The 21,345-nt window shown below is 32.6% G+C and overlaps 1 protein-coding gene across 2 annotated transcripts in view; it reads right to left on the bottom strand.

The window, feature by feature from the left end:
- The window catches only part of ARMC2 (armadillo repeat containing 2), a 179,996-nt gene that overhangs the window by 145,776 nt on the left and 12,875 nt on the right, over positions 1 to 21,345 (bottom strand). For both annotated transcript variants that reach the window (XM_051997500.1, XM_051997501.1), the window contains exon 4: positions 9,663 to 9,834. In XM_051997500.1, the coding sequence (XP_051853460.1) occupies positions 9,663 to 9,834 (172 nt within the window). The remainder of the gene's footprint in view (positions 1 to 9,662; positions 9,835 to 21,345) is intronic.

Below are 21,345 nucleotides of genomic sequence, written 5' to 3'. Positions count from 1 at the left end.
AGTGGAACTAAGGTTTCAACTTGCTCCAACTACAAGTCTATTCTTGGGTCATATACTTAGAGTAAAAGAATTATAGGCTCCAAAGCTGGAAGTGACCTTTGAAGTCAGCTAGTCCGACCTCTCATTTTAAAGACAAAGAAACCCAGAGAAGTCAAAATAACCTGCTCAAAGCCACAGTGATATTAAGTACCAAAGACAGGTTTCTTGATTCTATTCCTTTTCTACAGAAATATATCACCTCTTATTCAAAGATGAGTATCTCTAGGCATGGGTTTAATTAAATTCACTATTTTAGATAGACAAAGCAATTGTTAGTGAGACCTAGAAATTTCTCACTATAATCAGTGCCTATTTCTTGGTGCTTCACATTTCAATACTGGTCCAGTTAAAACAGCCAAATAAAGCTGTCTCTTTAAGTAATTGTAGTATATCATTCTGATGCTAATAACCGGCATCTCCAAAGAGCCCAAAGCAAAAGCAGATGCTCAGTTTGCTCCATTGTGATCTTTCTTATAATTACTCCACAAAAGCAGTGATTCATTAAAATGGGCTGGCCTTTATACAGAAATGAGGTTTGTATAATTTTTTTCTTTATCCCTCATTTCATTCTTATTTCTTCCTCTTATCTGTTTTTTTCCTCTGACATATCCTGTTCTTATTTACATCTTTTCTCTGCATATTAAAAGCTACCCTCTCTACTTAATTATTTGTTACTCCTCATTCTATCCTCAAAGATTCTTAAAAGTAGAAACAAGCCTGCAAATCTCCTCCATAATTTCTCTACTCTAAGTTTGTCCACATCAATGTTTCCTTATAATTCTTTTACATAAAGATGCTGAATCTTTCTGAGTAATTCTCTTCTATCTCTCTAGTAAATCAAGAGCAATGCTGTTACCAATAACAAGGGCTTAAGAGTATCAACTGTCATGACAAAAGAAGTCTATATCAAAAGAGAAAATAGGGCTCATGGCTTCTGTCTCCTTTTTTATATCCTAATCCACATATAACAATCAATTGGTCAACAAGTTAATGGAGGAGGGAGGACACCAAAACCAAAGACATTAAAAAAAAAAAAATCAGAGGCAAATGCATTGTCCCTGCCCTCAAGAAACTCGTGTTCTAAAAGAAAAGCAACATGCAGATAATGACAGACTGCCAAGATACATACAGGGAGGATAGAGGAGATTCAGAAGATTTCTGGTAGTTTTCTGTGTAAATTTAATCTGCAAATATATTTAATTAAATTAATATTTTTTTCAAGCACTAATTACATTAATAAGTCAACTTTTTTCACATATGGTCCTTTTAGTGGAAGAGCATATTTCAAAAAAGATCAAATTAAGGAGAACCAGGGAATATACTGGTTGGTATTTACAGGAGACTGCCAGGGAAGAAGATCTGGAAGACAAAAAATCTATCATGGGAAAAGGAAAGTATATGTGATGTGGAACTGCAATAATGCTTATGTCTTCTAGAGGTCTCTCTCTGATAAAAATAGAATAGTTTAAACATTCCTAACTTGCCTTGCAAATGAGTTTATTCTTCAGAAGAGGGAAGGGTAATGGGTTGCTATTCTGGACAGGATTCAAATCTATAACTAAGATCTGATTGATGAAGTATAGATGATAAAGGCAATGAATATGTTATCTTACATTTTAGAATATATAAGAAAGGGAATGCTGGTCACAGTCTCTAGGTAACCTAGTCTTCAGAAAACTTTTAAAGAGGTCATATAGAAATTAGGTAAGATTCCTTCTCCTAATATTTTAGAACAAGGATTTTTAACTGAGTCCATGATTGGATTTTAGAATTACATAAATTTTGATAGGAAGAAAAACTGAATCTTTATTTCAATGTGATTGGTTTTTTTTGTAGTCTTATATATTTTATTTTGTACATTTAAAAACACTATTCTGATTGGAAATCCTCAGGCTTCACCAGTATGCCAAAGGGGTTCAATAACACACACAAAGAGTTAAGATATCCTTGTTCTGTCTACTTAAAAGTTTGGGGCAGGTGACAAAGAAAGTTTGAAGTCCAAGTCTAAAGTTCGGACTTCAAGGGGTCAAAGAGAGTTTGGAGAAGGAAGATGGAGAAAGTGTCATGTTAAAAGACTCAGAGAAAGTTACAAGGCTTGTAATGGAACTGAGTAGGGAGAAGGAAATAACAGCAGCAAAAGCATAATACCCAAGGCGGCCTCAATTTGGAATCAAGGAAATCTAAATCTTTAAAATCCCAATCCAAATGTTTACTTCCTATGTGATTTTGAGTAACTCCCTTCCCTTCTTTGGGCCCATTTCCTCTTCTATAAATAAAGAATTTGGACTAAATGTAATGTAAGGACAATGAATTTATTTTTTAAAATATTTTGATAAATGTATGTCAATATAGTTGGTTTCCTTGTAATCATATATGTATTTACTTTATGCCTTTAAATATGATTCTGAGAAGGCATTCTTAGGTGTAACAGAGTGCCAAAGGAATCCATGACACAAAAAAATGGTTAATAACCCCCACTCCAGAAGAAAAGTTGGCTCAGGAAAAATGGGAGGCTTACCATCTCTGTTAGTTAAGATATAATTTATTCCAATGAAGAAAAATAAAATATCACACATATATATATATATATACACGCCTATGTACACATCTGTCCATATACACACATGACTATATTTATACATACATTTATGCTCATGCATGCATATGTGTACATGTTACTGTACACACACATGTAGAGTGGTATTGCCATAGATTTCAATAAAATATACGATGAAGTTTTTCATGATACTCTTAGGAAAGATGAAGATCTGAAGACTGGATAATATTCATTTGGATCCACAATGTCTTTCACTTAGAAGATGTTCCAATACTGCAGATTCAAACCATTTATACCTGCCCATCTTGTTCAACTCTTGTCCATGTTTTCCAAAAAGTAAATCATTAAGGATCCATGGTGGAAGACTTTTTCCTGACATCATAAGGATCTCAGTAGATCACTCTGGTTGTCTTATCATATGATGAGAGTTCTTAGGATTTAATGTGTATTATATCTTCCTCTCGTAGAATTCCTTGGTAACACCTTATATTCTTCTTCTAAAAGTATTCATTTGTTATGTTACAGCCTACTCTCACCTCCATGTGTCTCTTCATTGCTTTCTGTGTGACTTTTACTTTTAATTCTTTGAAAATAGTTATATTCCAAATCTTAGGGCCCTATATAGTGACTCTAGTAGAATGTTGATTTTAAAAAAGTGGGCCTTTGCTTTCATGGGAAGCTTGGGGTGAGTAAAAGAGCTTGTTATTTCCCAAAACAACATGGTAATTTTCCTCCTCTTGATCAACTCTGGGCCAAACTCATCCTTCTATACTCTGATATATACATGCTCATGGACAAGCTCAATGAATTATCTATCCAAATAAGTATAAAAAATTGGGCAACTGGGTCAAAATCAGAAGCAATCCCGCTAAATTTTTTCAACATTTCCCTCCAAACAACTTTAAAATTGTTTTTAAAATTTAAATTTATTTTAAATGCCTCAAATTAAACTTTGGAATGGCAGAGGCAACAAAAGGTCAAGATGACATTTGTTAGACATAAAAAACTAAGGAAGTCAGTAAGAGAAGTTTGCAACAAAGTGGAAACTTATGTGGTGGTCACAGCAGCTTTAGGAGCTCTCAGCTCAGAGACAGAAAAGGAGTCAGACCATTTATCAGAAAGAAATTACAGAAGACCCTTTGATGGCACTGGGTAGAGCTGACAATGATAGGCAACCTTATCATCCATAAGCACTTCTAGGTCAGAGTTTTGTGGTCGAGAAGAGCACTAGGCAGTTGATCACAAGGAAGCAGGGTCCCTGGTCACAGACCCAAGGTGAAAAGAGCAGGGGATCAGGCCAACTCTTCACGGGTAAACACCACAGCACAGATGAGGACATCAGTGTCCATACTTCTCCAAGGATCATACTTCCCTAGAAGCAACTAAAATTTCTAGATGAACAGATACTACTATCTATGGAAGCAACAGACATGAACTTGGACAGACTTCAAGATAAGAACTTCAACAAAGTTAAACTATTTACATTCAGAAGCTAAATAAAGTTCAAGAACTTCATCATTATTAAGGCAATTAAAAGGAGTTTACATAAAGAAAAGGCATAGATGTGAATCGATTATGTGGAAATGATTTGCAAAAAAAAAAAAATAATGAAGGGGTGAAAAAGAGGGATGGAACAGGAGAAGGAGAGAAAGGTAGAATGGAGAAATTTTTCTCATACAAAAGGGGCAAGCAAGAAAGAGATTTTATAGTGAAGGAGGAAATAGGAAGGGGGGCAATGTTTGACCCTCACTCTCACTGAAATTGGTTCAAAGAGGGAGGACTATATACTCACACTCTGTTATATACAGAGATGTTAATAGGAAAGTATATAAGGAAGGGGATTAAAATAAAAAGGGATAGGGGATAATAAAGAGAGAGCAGATTAAGGAAGGCAATAGTTAGAAGCAAAATAACACTTTTGAGAAGGGACAAGATTAAAAGAGAAAACAAACAGAAGAAAACAGAATGGAGAGAAATACACAGTAATAATAACTTTGAATGCAAATGGTATGAACTCATCCATAAAATGGAAGCAGATATCAGAATCCAATAATAGCGTGTTTATATGAGATACCCTTGAAACAAAAAGATACACACACACAGAGCGAAAATAAAGAGCTGGAGCAGAACCTAATACACTTCAACTGAAGTAAAAAAGGCAGGAGTAGCAACAGATAAAGTAAAGGTAAAAATAGACTTAATTAAAAGGGATTATTGAGAAATTGTATTTTGCTAAAATTTCAAATTATAAAAAAATTTTACAGCAAGTTTCTGATATAGGTCTCATTCCTCAAATATATATTTAGTATAGAACTGAGTCAAATTTATAAAGATAAGCACCATTCCCTAATTGATTAAAAAAAAAAAAGGATAGAAACAAGTAGTTTTTCAGAATCAAAGCTATTTATAGTCATAGGAAAAAAATGTTCTAAATCATTATAGATTAGAGAAAGGCAAATTAAAATAATTCTTGAGATACTACCTCACACCCATCAGAAATGACAAATGCTATAGGGGATAAGGAAAAAAATAGGTACACTCACTAATGAATTGCTGACATAGTAGTGAAGAACTGTTCCAAACAATCTAAAAAATGATTTGGAAGTAGGTCCAAAGAGCTATAAAATTTTGAATGCCCTTTGATCTGGCAATACCACTACTGAGTTAAATAAAACTAAATACTACTACAGAGAATTTAAAAAAAGGAAAAGAACCTATATTTACAGCAGCTTTTATTGTGGTGGCAAAGAATTGGAAATTAAGGGAATGCCCATTAACTGGAGAATGGCTGAACAAGTTGTGACTTGATTGAAATGGAGAACTATTATGCTATAAGAAATTATACATGAGGCAGTTTCAGAAAAACATGGCAAAATCTATATGAAATAATGCAAACTGAAGTGAGAAGAAATGGGAGATTACTGGGTAAAATAACAATATTGTAATGATGATCAACTTTGAAAGACTTGGCTACTCTGAGCAATATCATAATTCAAGACAATTCCAAAGAATTCAATGTCCTTTCTCCAGAAAGAGAAATGATTAACTATGAGTACAAGCTAAAGTATAATTTTCTCATTTTATTTCTCTTGCTTTAAAAAATATATGTACATGGATAATATGGAAACATGTTTTGCATGATTTTACATGTATAATTGATAACATAATGCCTAACTTTTGAGTAAATAAGGAGTGAGAGAGAATTTGGAAATCAAAATTTAAAAAGGAAAAAAAGTGTTAAAAATAATAGTTTAGAAAAGAACTGTGGTCAATACAATGATCAAATATAATTCCAAAAGACTAAAGACAAAGATAGCTACTCATCTCTTAATAAGAAAGCTGACACAGACCCACAGTGAGACAAAATTAGCCATACATTTTTGGACATGACTTACAAGAGAAACTATTTTCTTAAAAGTGTAAATTTGTTTCAACTGGTTTTTCCTCTTTTTTTTTTTTCAATTTCAGAGATGGGAATGGACAGAAGGAATAAGCAAGACAACTTTAAACATTGCATGTTGATTTTTTTATTCACTTAAAACAAACAAGAAAAACATGTTCTGCATCATAGATATGTGCAGTTTTATTGTACAAGCCTCCTTTTCTCTTTCACATTAATATAGAAATGCTTATTTAGTATTAATTAATTTCATAATAAATAAAATGGGAAAAAATTTTTTAAAACGAAGTTGGGCAATTGGCATTCTTCATCCATTTGATCTTTCCTTAAATGAAATTTATGGAAATTATAGATTTAAGGAATCTTAATCCTTTAAGGAATTATAGATCTCTTACAGGAAACTCGGTGAAGTAATGACATGACATCATCTTCTAACAGTATAAGCAGGAAGCTCTTATATTCACAGAGAATCCCTCTTAAATAAGGAATTCATGCTGGATCTCCTCCATCAAAGTGAAGTTTTTTGTTAAGCATGTCTTCCTGCTTTATGCCTTTTCTGATATTTATTATTAAATATGGTTATTTCTGTTGTGATATAGTATAAGAAATGTTGAATGATTTTCACATTAAAATGGGAGACATCTTGTTGTATAATGGCCTACATCGTGAAGTTGAGATTTACCAAATCAAATATTCCATTATAATTAACAAATAATAAGTATAATGAGAACTCTTATAGTCTTTACATCTTTCTGCTAATTATGAAATGCTTATGATACTGTAGGCCACTGATGAAAATCACTCATGAAAGTCTTTCCTACTAATACCCTCACCAAGGAGGCCCTCAATTGATATAGAGATGTTTCTCATTAAGATTTATAGAGCTGGGAAAGATTAAGTCAGCAATTAACATATATCTTCCTATTTGTTTTTTTGCAGTATTAAGTAGGTCCAAGATTTTTTTCATACTTTTGGTATTTTCTCTTCCTTTGGTTATCTTATGTGTCAAATACTCAATCCCCTCATTATTCAGCTATCTCCAGCACTGATTTCCTCCATATACACTTGATCCAATTTTAGAGCTTTTTATAACATCTCTCTTCAGTCATTTCTATGTACTATACACACACAGGAATGTGATGCAAAGGTTTAAGTGTTCTTAGGTTCTACTGTCCTTGATGGAGAGAACAGTTCATTAATTTTTTACAAATCTTTTAAATTTTTTTCCTGGTTGTAATCTTTCTATGTTTGCCCTTGAACTCTGTGGATGACTTTGCTTATTTGGATATTTTGCCAACTTTCTTAAAATTAATTTTATCCTCCATTGTTTCTTACTCTCATTATTAAATCATGCATCAATTTTTATTTTAAAATTTACATATGAGTTTATATTCTAATCTGATGCTACCTTTGGCAGCCATCTTTCTCCATTTGGAAAGTAAAAGCAGGTACCTGCTGACTAAGGTGTTCTCTGAGCTCTTTTATTGTAGCAACTAATTTACACTGATTAAATTGCTGGATAAAAATATAGTTGGCTATTTCTCTAGTTCATTTTCCATTTTTGATATATTTTGTAAATAATTCGAGAGTCTTATCTTTTTCTCACTATTATTCATTCTTGGGTTTGTTTTTTTTATCAGTTCTGATATTAACTAACAGATTGATGGTATGAACGTACAAAGACAGCTGACTTAGGGATTACTCCCACAAACATAAGTTTTTTGCTATTTGTTAAAATCTGTCTTCTTGTTTACGAAATTATTTGGTATTAACCATGTTTCAAATCTACCAATTATTTTCTTGAATAAAGTATGTATGGTACAGAGGCAGAAGACTTCTGTGAAATCTATAAATCTTTAGCCTCTCTCATTCTTTCCTGGACCATACTTTTCTATGTGTTTCTCTCACCTTTTCCTACCTTTCATGTAAAATGAAGTCACCAAGGACTAAACAGTAATGATAATGTTTGACATTTAAGATTTACAAAATGCTTTTTATAAACTTATTTCACTTTAGTCCCTTTCACACACATTACCTACTAACCAAACTGAACTAATTACTGTTTACTGAACCCAGCATCTCATTTCCTATCTTTGTGCCTTTTCTTTGGCTATTCCTCATCCATAAAATGTAATTCCCCTTTTCCTTTGGGGGGACCAACCCCTATAGAAAAATCTTCCTCCTCAAATTATGTGTTTATTTGTCTGTATGAATACTATACCCCTAGTGTAAAGTACAATGTTTTGTACACAGTAGATGCTTAATAGGTGCTACTGAATGAATGACCTGATTTGACTCTTACAACAACCTTGTGTATAGCAGAGGATTGGGGTAATTAGTTCCATTTGATATATAAGGTAACTGAGTATCACAGAATTCAAGTAATTTGCCTGTGGTTCTAAAGTATCATAGGAAGAATCTGAATTCATGTCTAGCTAAACTTTTAATTCTCCAAACTTTATTAAGGGAATGGACTAAGAAATTGTTGATTAAATGGATCAATTTCAACAGATTAAGAGAGGGCTCTGGTAGAGTACTCTTTATCTTTGGCAATGGTCTATTTAACTTTTTTGTTGATAAAGGCATAGATGGATTTTTATTAAAAATTTGAATGACACAAATCTGAGACAGAGTTGACAAAACAAAGCTAGGAAAGAAAGCTACTATGATAAAGGAGAGTTGAATCCAAAGGATCTCAACAAACTAAAAGACTTAGTTGACTCTGGAAAAAAAATGAAATTTAATAGTGATCAATGTCAAGTCCTATACTTGGTTCAAAAAATCAACTGTATCAGTAAAGGATGGAGGGAAGATTTAGCTAGAAAATAATGTGTATCAAAAAGACACAGTGCCTAAATTTGAATCAGCAAAATGTCACAGGAAAAAAAAACTAATGCTAACCTTGTCTTGTATTATTTAAAGTATAACATCCAGATCAAGGGAGGAGACTAGTCCACTTTACTCTGCACTGGTCAGCCTAATCTAGAGAATTATTCTGAATTCTAGGTACCAAATTTTATAAAGGGTTATTTACTGCTGGAATATATGCCTTGGCTAAATATTAGAATTGGGAAATAATGTCATACAAGGAGAGCTGAAATAACCATGGATATTTAAATTTGAAAAGGGAACACTTAATCACATGAGAGCTATCTTCAAAAATTTTATGAAGGGTATGGACTCATGTAATTTAGGATTTAAGGTTTAGACTTCCTTTCCAGAAGGCAGAAGAAGAAATAATGTATGAGTTATAGAACAGTGAAAATAAAGCTCAACAGAGGGAAAAATGTAATAGACTTCTTCTGATGTGCTTCCAAGTAGCCTTTCAGTAGAGATCTTCATGTGGCACCTAAAGGACTACTTGTAAAGAGGCACTCTGGATAAGCTTTACTATTTTAAAGGATGGTTGTTTTAGATGACCTTTGAGATTTCTTCTGATTATTAAGTTTCTATAATTCTATATGCTTTCAAACAAGAATTATGAATAACTTATGCTGCACATGTGCAAAACACAAATAAATAAAATAACAACTCCATATCACATAAATAGAATCTGAGATTTTCTCATGTGTACTAGTAAAATTATTATTTTTAAAAATAGTTTCCATGTACATTTTAAGAAATATTTCTACCCTTAAGTTTTTAGGAACATTTAGATATTCTTACACTCATCAAGATGAAATATTTTGTCTGGAAGGAGATTTCCCTGAGAGGATGCCTTGAATAAACGTGCACGAGCACTGCTTACTCTTCTAATCTTCACGGGGTCCACTGGAGGTTTAGGAAAGGAAATAGAAGCTTCATCTTCTTTAGATAGGGATGCAAGAACTTTAGGTTTCTAAAAGATTAAAAAAAAAAAAAAAGACTAACTAAAGTCTTTCTGTCCAAAACACAAGTCACAATCCTGTAGTCAAAAACCCTCTAAAAGTACATGGTTGCCATCCATGTACCTCCAGAGGCACACAGAGTCTTCTTCTTTAAGCATAAAAAGCTCATTTTTTTAGATTTATATAACCCCAATTCTATTCCCCTCAAGGCCATTTTTAAAACATATCAAATATTTTATTTTTTGATAAATTATTTTGTCAACCTTTACTTACATATCAAATACACCAATTACAGACATGATATTATGTCTGAAAACACAAATGAGAATTACTAAATTATATATTTTGCTGGTATTTGTAGAATATACATTTCATATTTATCTAACAGTATCTCAGGTTTAACTTAAAAGAAAGACTAATAGAAATATAATCAAAGCTACTATACATCATTCAATTGCCAAATCAATCTGTCCTTCCTCATCTTTCAGTAGTTTTTTTTTTTTTTTTTTAAACACTAATGACCAGAAATATCCTTCTACCTGGATCTTTTTCCTATGGGATTTTATTACACTGCTCTGTCCTGATGTTCCTGTTTAACTGTTCCTGTTGAGTTGCCTTTGCTGATTCTATATCTTAACTCCCAAGAGCAAGTGATCCCCAAGATTTGGCCCTCTTTCCCTTGATGATCAGGTCCCATGAGTTCAATTATTATCTCTATGTATGACTCTCAAATCTATATATCCAACCCCCAAGTCACAGCACAACTACCTGTTGAATATCTCCCAACTGTCATCTCAAATTCAACATATATAAGAAAGAATTCAATATTTTCTCTCCTCAAATTTACATATTTTTGTGGAGGATACCACCATTTTTCCATTTCTCAGATTCAGTCATCTTCAACACTCCTTCACCCTCAATATTCAACCAACTCAATGTCAAGTCTTGTTTTTTTCCTGCCTCCACAATAAATCTCATATCAACTCACCAATTTTCCTCCTAATTCACAAGCTCATTATTGCCCTTCTGAACTAATAAAGAATTGATCCCCATTCTACCTCAGCCTCTGAAAATCCTTATTTTCCTTCTAGGCTTAATTCATGTACTATATCCTCTTAAAAGCCTTTCCTGATCTCCCTGGTTATTAACATCTCCTTCCTTTTCAAACCATCTTTTGCTAATTTATCTATATAAATGTTATATTTCCCTTCCAACTCCAAGAGACCATAAGCTCCTTAAGTTCAAAATATGATTTTACACTTGTTTTTTTGCATCCCTCACACTTAGCAAAGTGCATTGTACATACATAGTGGGTACTTAATAAATATTTGTTAGATTGGAAGAAGTGATTCCATTAACTAGCATTCCAATATTATCAAAATGCTTCATGAAGCATTTTTCTAGGTCTCTGAAGTTCTATGCTTGAAAGTTTTGAAAAGATAACACTGCCAAATAAATAAATAAATAAGAGAAATCAGTGAAAAAAGTTAACCCTTTGAAAAAAGAAAAATATTGCTGTATCCATAAAAACCGTAATATATACAGCCCTAACCCGGATTCTATAACCCAGGACACAGCAGCACAAGGACGACTAAGGATGATCCCTTGAGTCCTAGTCTTTTTCATTCCCTTTTTGCTTTACACAAGTCCACTACCTGAATCAGTATTAGTGCATAATACAAAATGCAAGTATTTAGAGGAATTTTTTCTATATTAAATTCAGTAATTATTATAGCTACAGTTCACAAATAGAAGTCTAAGAACAATATCAGAAATGAATGAACAGAAAGTACTAAAACTATCTTTGTTTTCACTTTCCTTCCTCAAATAATTCAAGTAAAACTTACATATCCAAAGCTTGCCCTTTAAAAGTGATAAACTTAATCTAATCAGTGCTGCTGTTACTTAAAACGTTTCTGGTCTCTTCTTTTGGAATGGCCTTCACATAAGAAAAAAAAGAGGCTTTGTCTCAATTCAGCTATATCTTCTTTTTGACTATAAAATCCAATTTCATCATTTATCTTGGTCACCCACATTATTCACCAAACTTGCCTCTGAACTGATCATTTCCAAAAAATCCAAAAAAACAAAAACCCCAAAACCATTCTTACAGGACAAAAATTCTGCTCCACTGAGGACATTTTAAAAAATATGATGTCATGTACAATCTATATTAAATTGCTTGCTTTCTCATGGAAGAAGAGGGGAGGATGAGAGAGAATTTGAAGTTCAAATGTTTTTAATATTAGTGTTAAAAAATGTAATTGAGGAAAAAAATTAAAATAAACATGTGAGCTAAAAAGAAAAAAAAAGTGCTGTTGGCTTTAAAAACAATTCCAAAAGAAGAATTTAAAAAATTTTTGAAAAACAGAAGCATTATTGAATTAAGTATATCACCTTCCTCTCATCTCCCTTCCAATCCTAAATATCTACTTTGAAGGGGACAAGACTTATTTAGACATATTTGTGGTATAACTGTTTTTTTTTTTAATCAGTATTATTTTAACTCCTTAAAATGGGGGGTAATTAACAAAAAAATGTGACGTAGGAGGATCTGAGTTCAAATCTGATCTCAGACACTTAACACTTCCTAGCAGTGTGACCCTGGGCAAGTCACTTTACCCTACTTGCCTCAGGGGGAAAAATATGACTTAGACCCTGAAGCAACTGGCTTAAAAAAAAAATAAAAAACCCTAAAGAAAAGAAATAGCTTCAATAGGTAATTAAGAATAATGAATTATCAGATGCCACTTTTAAGCTGTGTGATTTTTGGCAAAACCTTTACCTACTCTGATCCTCTCTTTTATGTGTAAATTGGGGTTCCTGCCCTATCTACTTCAGCATCTTATCATAAGCAAGACGTTTTATAAACTTTAAAGTACTATGTAAATAGTGTATATAGTACATTCCAGTTCCACAATCACTCTAGCCTTCCCTTTAAAAATTTATTTTGAACTAGTACCTTTCATAAAATCTTTGTTCCAGTCAACTTGCAGTTTTTATATTGACATTCCAACTTCAACTTCAATGATTTTAAAAGGCTCTTCTCCCATACTTGGGCTGCACTCGTTTGTTACTTCCACCTCTTGGGAGGAATTTTTTTTTTCTTATCTTGGTATCCCTAGTGCCTAGTAGGATGGTTTTCATCAAATACAAGAGTTTTAAAATATTCTAATGATAGATAGTAAACTTGCAATTCAAAGAGCTATTTAATTTTCTTGATTTTTTTTTTTACCCAGTATTTAACAAAAAAGGAAACTCAATTCCTACAAATCACCACTGATTATCCTCACTTTTTATAGATGCATTGACTCATAACAATCACAAAAATATATCTTTAATGCACACACACACCCATATACACACATATACAAATTAAATGAAGACTTGTACTACATATAAACTTAAGAAGATCACAGATTTAGAGCTGGGAAGAACCTTAAGAGGTCACCTAGCCCGATTCCATCATTTTAGAGATAAGGAAACAAATGAAAGGCCTTGCCCAACTTCACACTGGTACCAGACAGATTCAGAATTCCAACCCATGCTCTCAGGCTTCAAATCAGTGCTCTTTCCACCAAACCCTCATGCTTTTATGACCAGGAAAGTTAAAAACCCTTCAAAAAGGGAGCAGTTGAGTCACTTCTGAATGTCAAGATCTAAGAAGATAACTTTGAATAAGTATGGATATGAGGACAGTATGTTCTAGCTAGAAAATTATTAAAACTGTGAGAAGTTGAGTAGAAACTTCATTCCATCCTTACCAATGCACTGTTGGCAAATGACTGATCCTCTTTCAACTTTAATTTAATAGTTTAGTAATCAATCAATGAATATTTGTGAAGTGCCTACTATGAACTAGGAACTATCTTGGATTTTGTAATAAAGGGAAAAACACATTTATTTACCTCATATGTAGGATAATGTTTTTATTTTGAGTTTTTCTAGAACAAAGGTTCTATGTAAGATATCATAATGGTCATATAAAATCCTCTGTTTTTGAAGAACAAGAATGATTTTATAAACAGTTTTCTTCAAATTTGGGTAACAGATTCAGAATTATTTTTTATGGAAGTTAGCTTTATTTTAGAACTAAAAGCAAAAAAGAAAGAAAGAAAGAGCACATTAAATGTTTAAATTAAGAAGCTTATTTCCCTTGTGTTTTATCACTCCCTAAACATTAAACACCTGCTACATGCAAAGCCCTAGAGTAAACAATGAGAACACAAAAAAAAAAAAAAATCAAAATAACAGTCCATGTCCTTTCCATCTGTCATGAACTGAACATGAATATGAGAGGCTCCCTTTATTTGTCTTTTCCCTCAATTAGAATGTGAGCTTCCTGAGAGCAAGGATTAGAATTGATTTTATTGTGTTCCCAGACTTTGTAAGACCATTCAGCATATAGTACTCACTATTTTTCCATTCCATTCCTAGGAGCATTTTACTAAACATTTTACTAAAACCTAACTAATAATGTCAAACAATATAATCAAGTTTTAGAAAGACAGACTTCCCTTCTAGACTTTCTTCAAGAGTACACTAAAAGACCGTTTTAATAGAACAACCTGAAAAAAGATGAAACATTTTATAGTAGATTTTTAAAATTATACTATCAAATACATTTATCTTAACATTAGGTAGTAGCAAATGGGCATTATTCAAGTCTTAAAAAGTCTTAAATAAGTGACTACAGTATAAATAAGTGATATACAGTATACAGTATACTACAGTATATACTAATCCACTCTCTAATTTAGTGTATTTGACAATAATTTGAAAAATAAAATCAAAATGATTTATTATTATAAAGGGAAAATAATCATTCATGAATTTTTGGATTTTTTAAAAACCATTTTAAATTAATAAGATATAAACAACCTCATGGAGGTCAGAAATCAAAGAACTTTCTCTGAAACAAAACCTCTGAGATCCTGCCATTCTCTGTTCTCTCATTATTATGATTTCTCCACAAGTAACATATGCATCTGTAGTGCTCTCAGTAAATAATGCACTGCCATGGAGTTATTTATTCATGTCAATGTTAAAATAAAAGTAATTCACATTAAAAATGTAAAAAGTTTAACTGTGGGCTAAAAAGTAGAGCAGAGAGCCAGTATTTTAATTACAAGAAGAAAACATTTCCCAGATGCGCTCATCCTCAAATCTCTTGCTATCTAATATTTTAAATATTATTTCACCTTGAAAAGTGCCCAGAGTTTATGATGGTTATATTCTGTGAATACAGAATGTAAAAGCAGAATTTGGTTTAAAAAAAAAAAAAACAGATACTAGATAAGATATATTTGTTCATATAACGGTCATACCCTTTTTGTTGGTTTTTGTAGTCCAAAAGTAGTGATACAACCATCCTATTTTCATAATAACACCAACTTAAAACAAAAATTACCAACAAACATCATTTATTGTCATTATAAAATGAGAACAAGTATAACTACCTCCTAAGCATATCTCAGATTTTGGGTTGGTAAGGGACCACAAAAGGATCCTCAGCAGTGTTAATAGAGTATGTGTAAAGGCTTAAAAGATGGCTCAGGGAAGGGGCAGATTACAAGTAGTTCTCCACTGCCCAGTCTGAAAATGTACCAAACCACTCTCTGGTCCCTAACCATAATTATTAGCTAAGCAGTCCACCACCTCCTCATATTTCCAGTTTTACACAAAACCTAGTAGTCAGAAAGTTTCATCACCATATGAGGTATCTCCTGATAATTGCATGGGGGCCATTTCTCCTTCCAAAAATAACAACAGAAACATCAAAAAGAAAGAAAATTACAAAATCTACACAAGTAAATAAAAACTCACTTTAGACACCAAGAAAACTAAAGGTGATCAATGATCTAATTTTTAAAAATATATTAAAGAGTAAGAAAAAGCAAAGGGAAATAATGAGGGAAAAAAGCATACTTAAAACAATGTAAGAAATCACAAGAGAGACACAAATAGGTAAGTAACAGTTGAAGAATTTAAGAATTCAAATGAACGAAAATTATAAGCAGAATTAAAAAAGAAATTCAATCCGGCTTAGAGTGGGGGGAGAGATGGAGAAACACACACACACATATACATACACACACACAAACATATAATATATGTATGTGTATATATATATATGTACATATATAATATATATATATCCACATTTAAAAGAGGAACTAAAGCAAAATGAATGAGGTTTTTAAAGAATTCTCAGAATCTAAAATGACAAAAGTATCCAAAACATGAAGTATAATAGCCTCAAAATAACAATGAATAAAAGACTAGATCTAAAATAGGCAAATTCAAATGGCAGACAATATAATAAAAGCCGCCCAAAAAGATAGAAAAATAATTAGAAAGATACTGAAAATTATGGACCTCTAGGCTAGGTCAAAGAAATGAAACCTTTATAATTATTGGAGACTTAGAAAACATCAAAACCCCAAACATTCTGACTACCAGATTTTGACAAACTGATCAAAGAAGTACCTGGAATTATCAAGAACTAATAAAACATGGAAATTAGAATGAAGCCACAGAATTTCCAAAACGAAAATCTTAAAAGTTCAAGTCATCTCGACAAAACTATATTTTCCTGCAACTACAAAGGAAAAAACTTCTGATTGTCAAAAGATACCACATATCAAAAAGAGTCAATGAGGTCCTTACCAGATTTCTCTATGAAAACTATACAATAACCAAAAAAGTTGCACTGTAAACATAAAATTGAAAATATATTGACCAGAAGTGTAAAATCTGAATTTATTTTCTAGCAAGTCTAAATATGCTATCAAAAAGCATGAGGTATGTTTTTTAAATTTTAAAAAACTATCAAGAATTCATTGAACAAAATAAGTATTTTATAATCTTTGGAAAAGTACAAAAGATGTACTGATGTTGAAGAGCAGAGTACTTAGAACAAGACATTCTTTTAACTGAAGTTAACTAACTGTTATCTAAACATATCTCCATAAGGAGATCAAATTAACTACATTATTCTACTGGCTAAAATTACTCAGTATTATAGAAGGATGTTGCAGATAAAGATTAAAAAGAAAAAGAAAGATGAAATAGGGTGATATTAATCCTGGGTACTTTCAATACCACCAAAAAAAACCTTTGTCACAGTCAGAGTTAAACATATTTATACAATGTAAATCACTTAAAATATAAGAATTTTGTTAAGCACTGTTTTGTTGGGGTTGGTTTAGCAATTTATCTGTAATTTGGGAGCTATAAATTTAGGAGCTAATACTTTCATCCAAATCAGGAATTCCAGGTCTGTAAACTCTCTCCATCCACGTAGATCAGCATCTCTTTACCTGTAGTCTTAATGATATGATGGGAGAACAGAGAGGTAAAGTGACATGCCTGTAAAAAAATTAGCTAATATGTGTTGGAGATTCCACAGATCAAAAATGAAATGATTTAACTATAGAATATTTACCATGTTCCAATATTTTCACCTGAAAATTAATAGCTTATCAGCAGCCCACTAGCATCTTAGGTACTGGCATTAGCTTCAGTGAACTACCAGTTTAAACTGTACTAATAATATGCCCTTTTTTCCTGCTGCATCATTATCTTTCTTCAAGGCATTATGGCTTAAGAGAATATACTAATAAATCAGCAGGCACTTATTAATTATCTTCCATGTGTACTAGACCCTATGAAGATACTAAGATAAAAGTTCTTTGTTAATCTTAGCTCTTGTCTCTAAAAAGCTTACATTTTATCCCAATTACTATCTTTTTTAAAGAAAAAAATTTTGTAAAAAATTTAGCCATCTGAACTGGATTTTTTTTTTAATTTTAAAGAAGAGAAGGGTAAAAACAAAAGATTTAAGATACACAGTTCAAGCTGTAATTATTCTTCTAATCAGTAGTACCAACTTCTCCCTTAGTAGATAATCTTTGTATTTGCACTGTGAGAAGGAAGTTTTCTCCCTCAATCTCAATCTGGTTTCTCTAGTGGCTCAATTAGGAAAACACAACCATAACTGGCACCTAGTTATGTTAGGTTATTATTAGAGAGCCAACCTAAAATACGTAAAGTTAGGGCTGAGGTCATTTATGTTAAAAAAAAAAAAAAAAAAAAACCTAAAACCAAAATAAAACTCAGATACTCTGGTAGAGGAAACAGAAGCCAGGACCTATTATCTTAAGGAGGACAGTAAATCATATATTATATGTGCATTAATTTCAAGTTAAGTTCAATGATATGGATTTTTTTTTTTTGATTATAGGTGACAGCTCTACAATATAATTCTAGCGTCATAGAGACGTAACTTTTTGTTGGTGGTGCTTCTAGATATAAATTAACAGCAAAGGCAGTTACAATAAATCACACACAAAAAACTTGGCTGATACAACTGAAGAAACCAGAACATAGCCATTTTTCTATTCTCACTGTAAGTTAAGAGAGAACACCTTAAAAAAGTACACACAGCTAAACAGAAATGATTCACATTCATGTTTAACATATACTGGATTACTTGCCCTCTAGGGGAGGCGGTGGGGGAAGGGAAGGAGAAAAAAAACAAGGTTTTGCAAGGATGAATGATGAAAACCATGCCTATCCATGGACTCACACTTAACACCGTACACCAAGATAAGATCAAAACAGGTCCATGATTTAGGCATAAAGAACGAGATTATAAATAAATTAGAGGAACATAGGATAGTTTCTCTCTCAGACTTGTGGAGGAAAAAGAAATTTGTGACCAAAGAAAAACTAGATAGAAACAAGATAGAAAATTTTTATTACATCAAATTAAAAAGCCTTTGTACAAACAAGCAGACAAGATTAGAAGGGAAACAATAAACTGGGAAAACATTTTTATAGTCAAAGGTTCTGATAAAGGCCTCATTTCCAAAATATATAGAGAACTGACTCTAATTTATAAGAAATCAAGCCATTCTCCAATTGATAAATGGTCAAAGGATATGAACAATTTTCAGATGATGAAATTGAAACTATTTCTAGCCATATGAAAAGGTGCTCCAAGTCATTATTAATCAGAGAAATACAAATTAAGACAACTCTGAGATACCACTACACACCTGTCAGATTGGCTAGAATGACAGGGAAAGATAATGCGGAATGTTGGAGGGGATGTGGGAAAACTGGGACACTGATGCATTGTTGGTGGAGTTGTGAACAAATCCAACCATTCTGGAGAGCAATCTGGAATTATGCCCAAAAAGTTATCAAACTGTACATTCCCTTTAATCCAGCACTGCTGGGATTATACCCCAAAGAGATTTTAAAGAAGGGAAAAGGACCTGTTTGTGCAAGAATGTTTGTGGCAGCCCTGTTTGTAGCTAGAAACTGGAAATTGAATGGATGCCCATCAGGGAAAATGGTTGGGTAAACTATGGTATATGAACCATGTGGTTCATATTATTATTCTGTAAGAATATTACTATTCTGTAAGAAATGACCACCAGGATGAATACAGAAAGGCTTGTAGAGACTTACATGAACTGATGCTGAGTAAAATGAACAGAATCAGAAGATCATTATATACTTCAACAACAATACTGTATGAAGATGTATTCTGATAGAAGTGGATTTCTTTGACAAAGAGATGATCTTATTCAGTTCCAATTGATCAATGATGGACAGAAGCAGCTACACCAAGAGAAGGAACACTGGGGAATAAATGCAACTTATTTGCATTTTTTTTCTTCCTGGGTTATTTTTACCTTCTGAATCCAATTCTTCTTGTGCAACAAGAGAATGTACGATTCTGCACACATATATTGCATCTAGCATATACTATACCATGTTTAACATGTATGAGACTGCCTGCCATCTAAGGGAGGGAGTGGAATGAAGGAAGGGAAAAATCGGAACAGAAGCGAGTGCAAGGGATAATGTTGTAAGTAAAAAGTTATTAAAAAAAAAAAAGAAAGAAAGAAAGAAAACTATGCCTATGTTTTGAAAATAAAAAAGCTTTTAAAAAATAAAATAAACAAGGAGAAAAAAAATATGACTCACAGGTTACCCTCAGAGAAGCAAATAAAACAGCTGATGGAGTTTGTTTCAATTTAAGCATTTATTAAGTGCCTTCTTTTCTATCCCTTTCCTCAGAAAGCTTTTATCTTACCAAAAGACAAAAGGTAATCCCATAAGGTGGAAAGAGGGAGAAAGCTAAACAAAGTACTTTTCAGGCAGGGGGCCCAGCTTCTACATACAAAATCTATAGAAATAGAAGATGAACTTTTGACTACGTCTTCAAATTTGGCTTTTTTTTTTTTTTAAGAGCAGAAAAGGAAGTAATGTAAAAAAAAGCTGAAAAAGTAAATTGCATTAGGAGCACATATGTTATATTATAGAAGCAGATAGGTGGTCTAATAAAGACCAAGGTTAAAATTTGGCCTCAAGCACTTCCTAGCTGAATGACTTTGGGCAAGTCTGCCTCGGTTTTCTCAACTATAAAATGGAGATAATAAAAGCACGTATTTTCCAGGACTTCTGTGAGGATCAAATAAGCTAAAATTTGTAAAGTGTTTTTACTTCCCAAAGTGACTGGCACTTAAAAGATATTATGTGGTTAAGAATTGTTATTAATATTATTATTATAGGTGGCTTTAAACATCAAGCTAAAGAATGTATAATTTATCCTACAATGAATGCAAGGCAAGAGGAAAAGAGGACTAAGAATTTTTTAGCAGAGTAATGTTATGACCATACCCTATGCCATAGAATGATCACTTTAGCAGTTACATGAAGCATGGATAGATCAAAGGAAGCAAATTAGCTAGGAAAGACAAATTAGAAGGCTTTTACTTTTACAACAGTCCATGTAAGAAGGAATGAAAACCGACCTATATGGCTGGAGATAAGAGAATATATGATGTAGAGATAGCATAATTAAGACTAGGAAGCTAAATGAATGAAAATTCAGGGAAAGGAAAAAGTTAAGTATTACTCTAAGGTTATTAAACCTGATTGAAAGAATAGAAAAATGCACAGGCATTTTCAAGAAGGTTGGGTTAGGGGAAGAAAACAATCAGTTCTATTTTGGACATACTGAGCTGCTTTCATCTTAAGCTCAAGGATAATAATACCCCCTACTTGGGATGTTCTCTTCTTTTGTATAATATATGATGGTTCTCTGGGAGCAGGTTTCTTGGGGAAGTTTTCTGGAGGCAGTCTTAATTTCAGTTCAGAGTAATAATCACCTCAAATACAGTCAGCTGATAAAATCCAAACGTTTATTTTCTCCTTCCAACTCTTGTCTCTTTCCTTGGGCCCGGTTAGCTTTCCCGACTACTGGCAATCTTCCGAACTGACTAACTTCACTAATTTAGCTCCTTTTTATGCTCTTTTAGAGGTGTGAATTCAAAGGTTGACTCCTCCGAGAGTGGGATTATGGGAGGTGTGAATTCACAAAGTTACAAAGTTTTGTGTGTATCTCCTGTACTTGTGAACTCCAATATGTGAGCCAATGTGTGAATTCTCAAAGATGTAAACTCAAGCATTCTTTCTACCAACTCTAATGAGTTAATACTTTG

Source organism: Antechinus flavipes, chromosome 4 (genome assembly GCF_016432865.1).
Source record: "Antechinus flavipes isolate AdamAnt ecotype Samford, QLD, Australia chromosome 4, AdamAnt_v2, whole genome shotgun sequence".
Lineage (NCBI taxonomy): Eukaryota > Metazoa > Chordata > Mammalia > Dasyuromorphia > Dasyuridae > Antechinus > Antechinus flavipes.
Note: the sequence above shows the minus strand (reverse complement) of the source record. Positions and strands in the feature narration are given on the sequence as shown.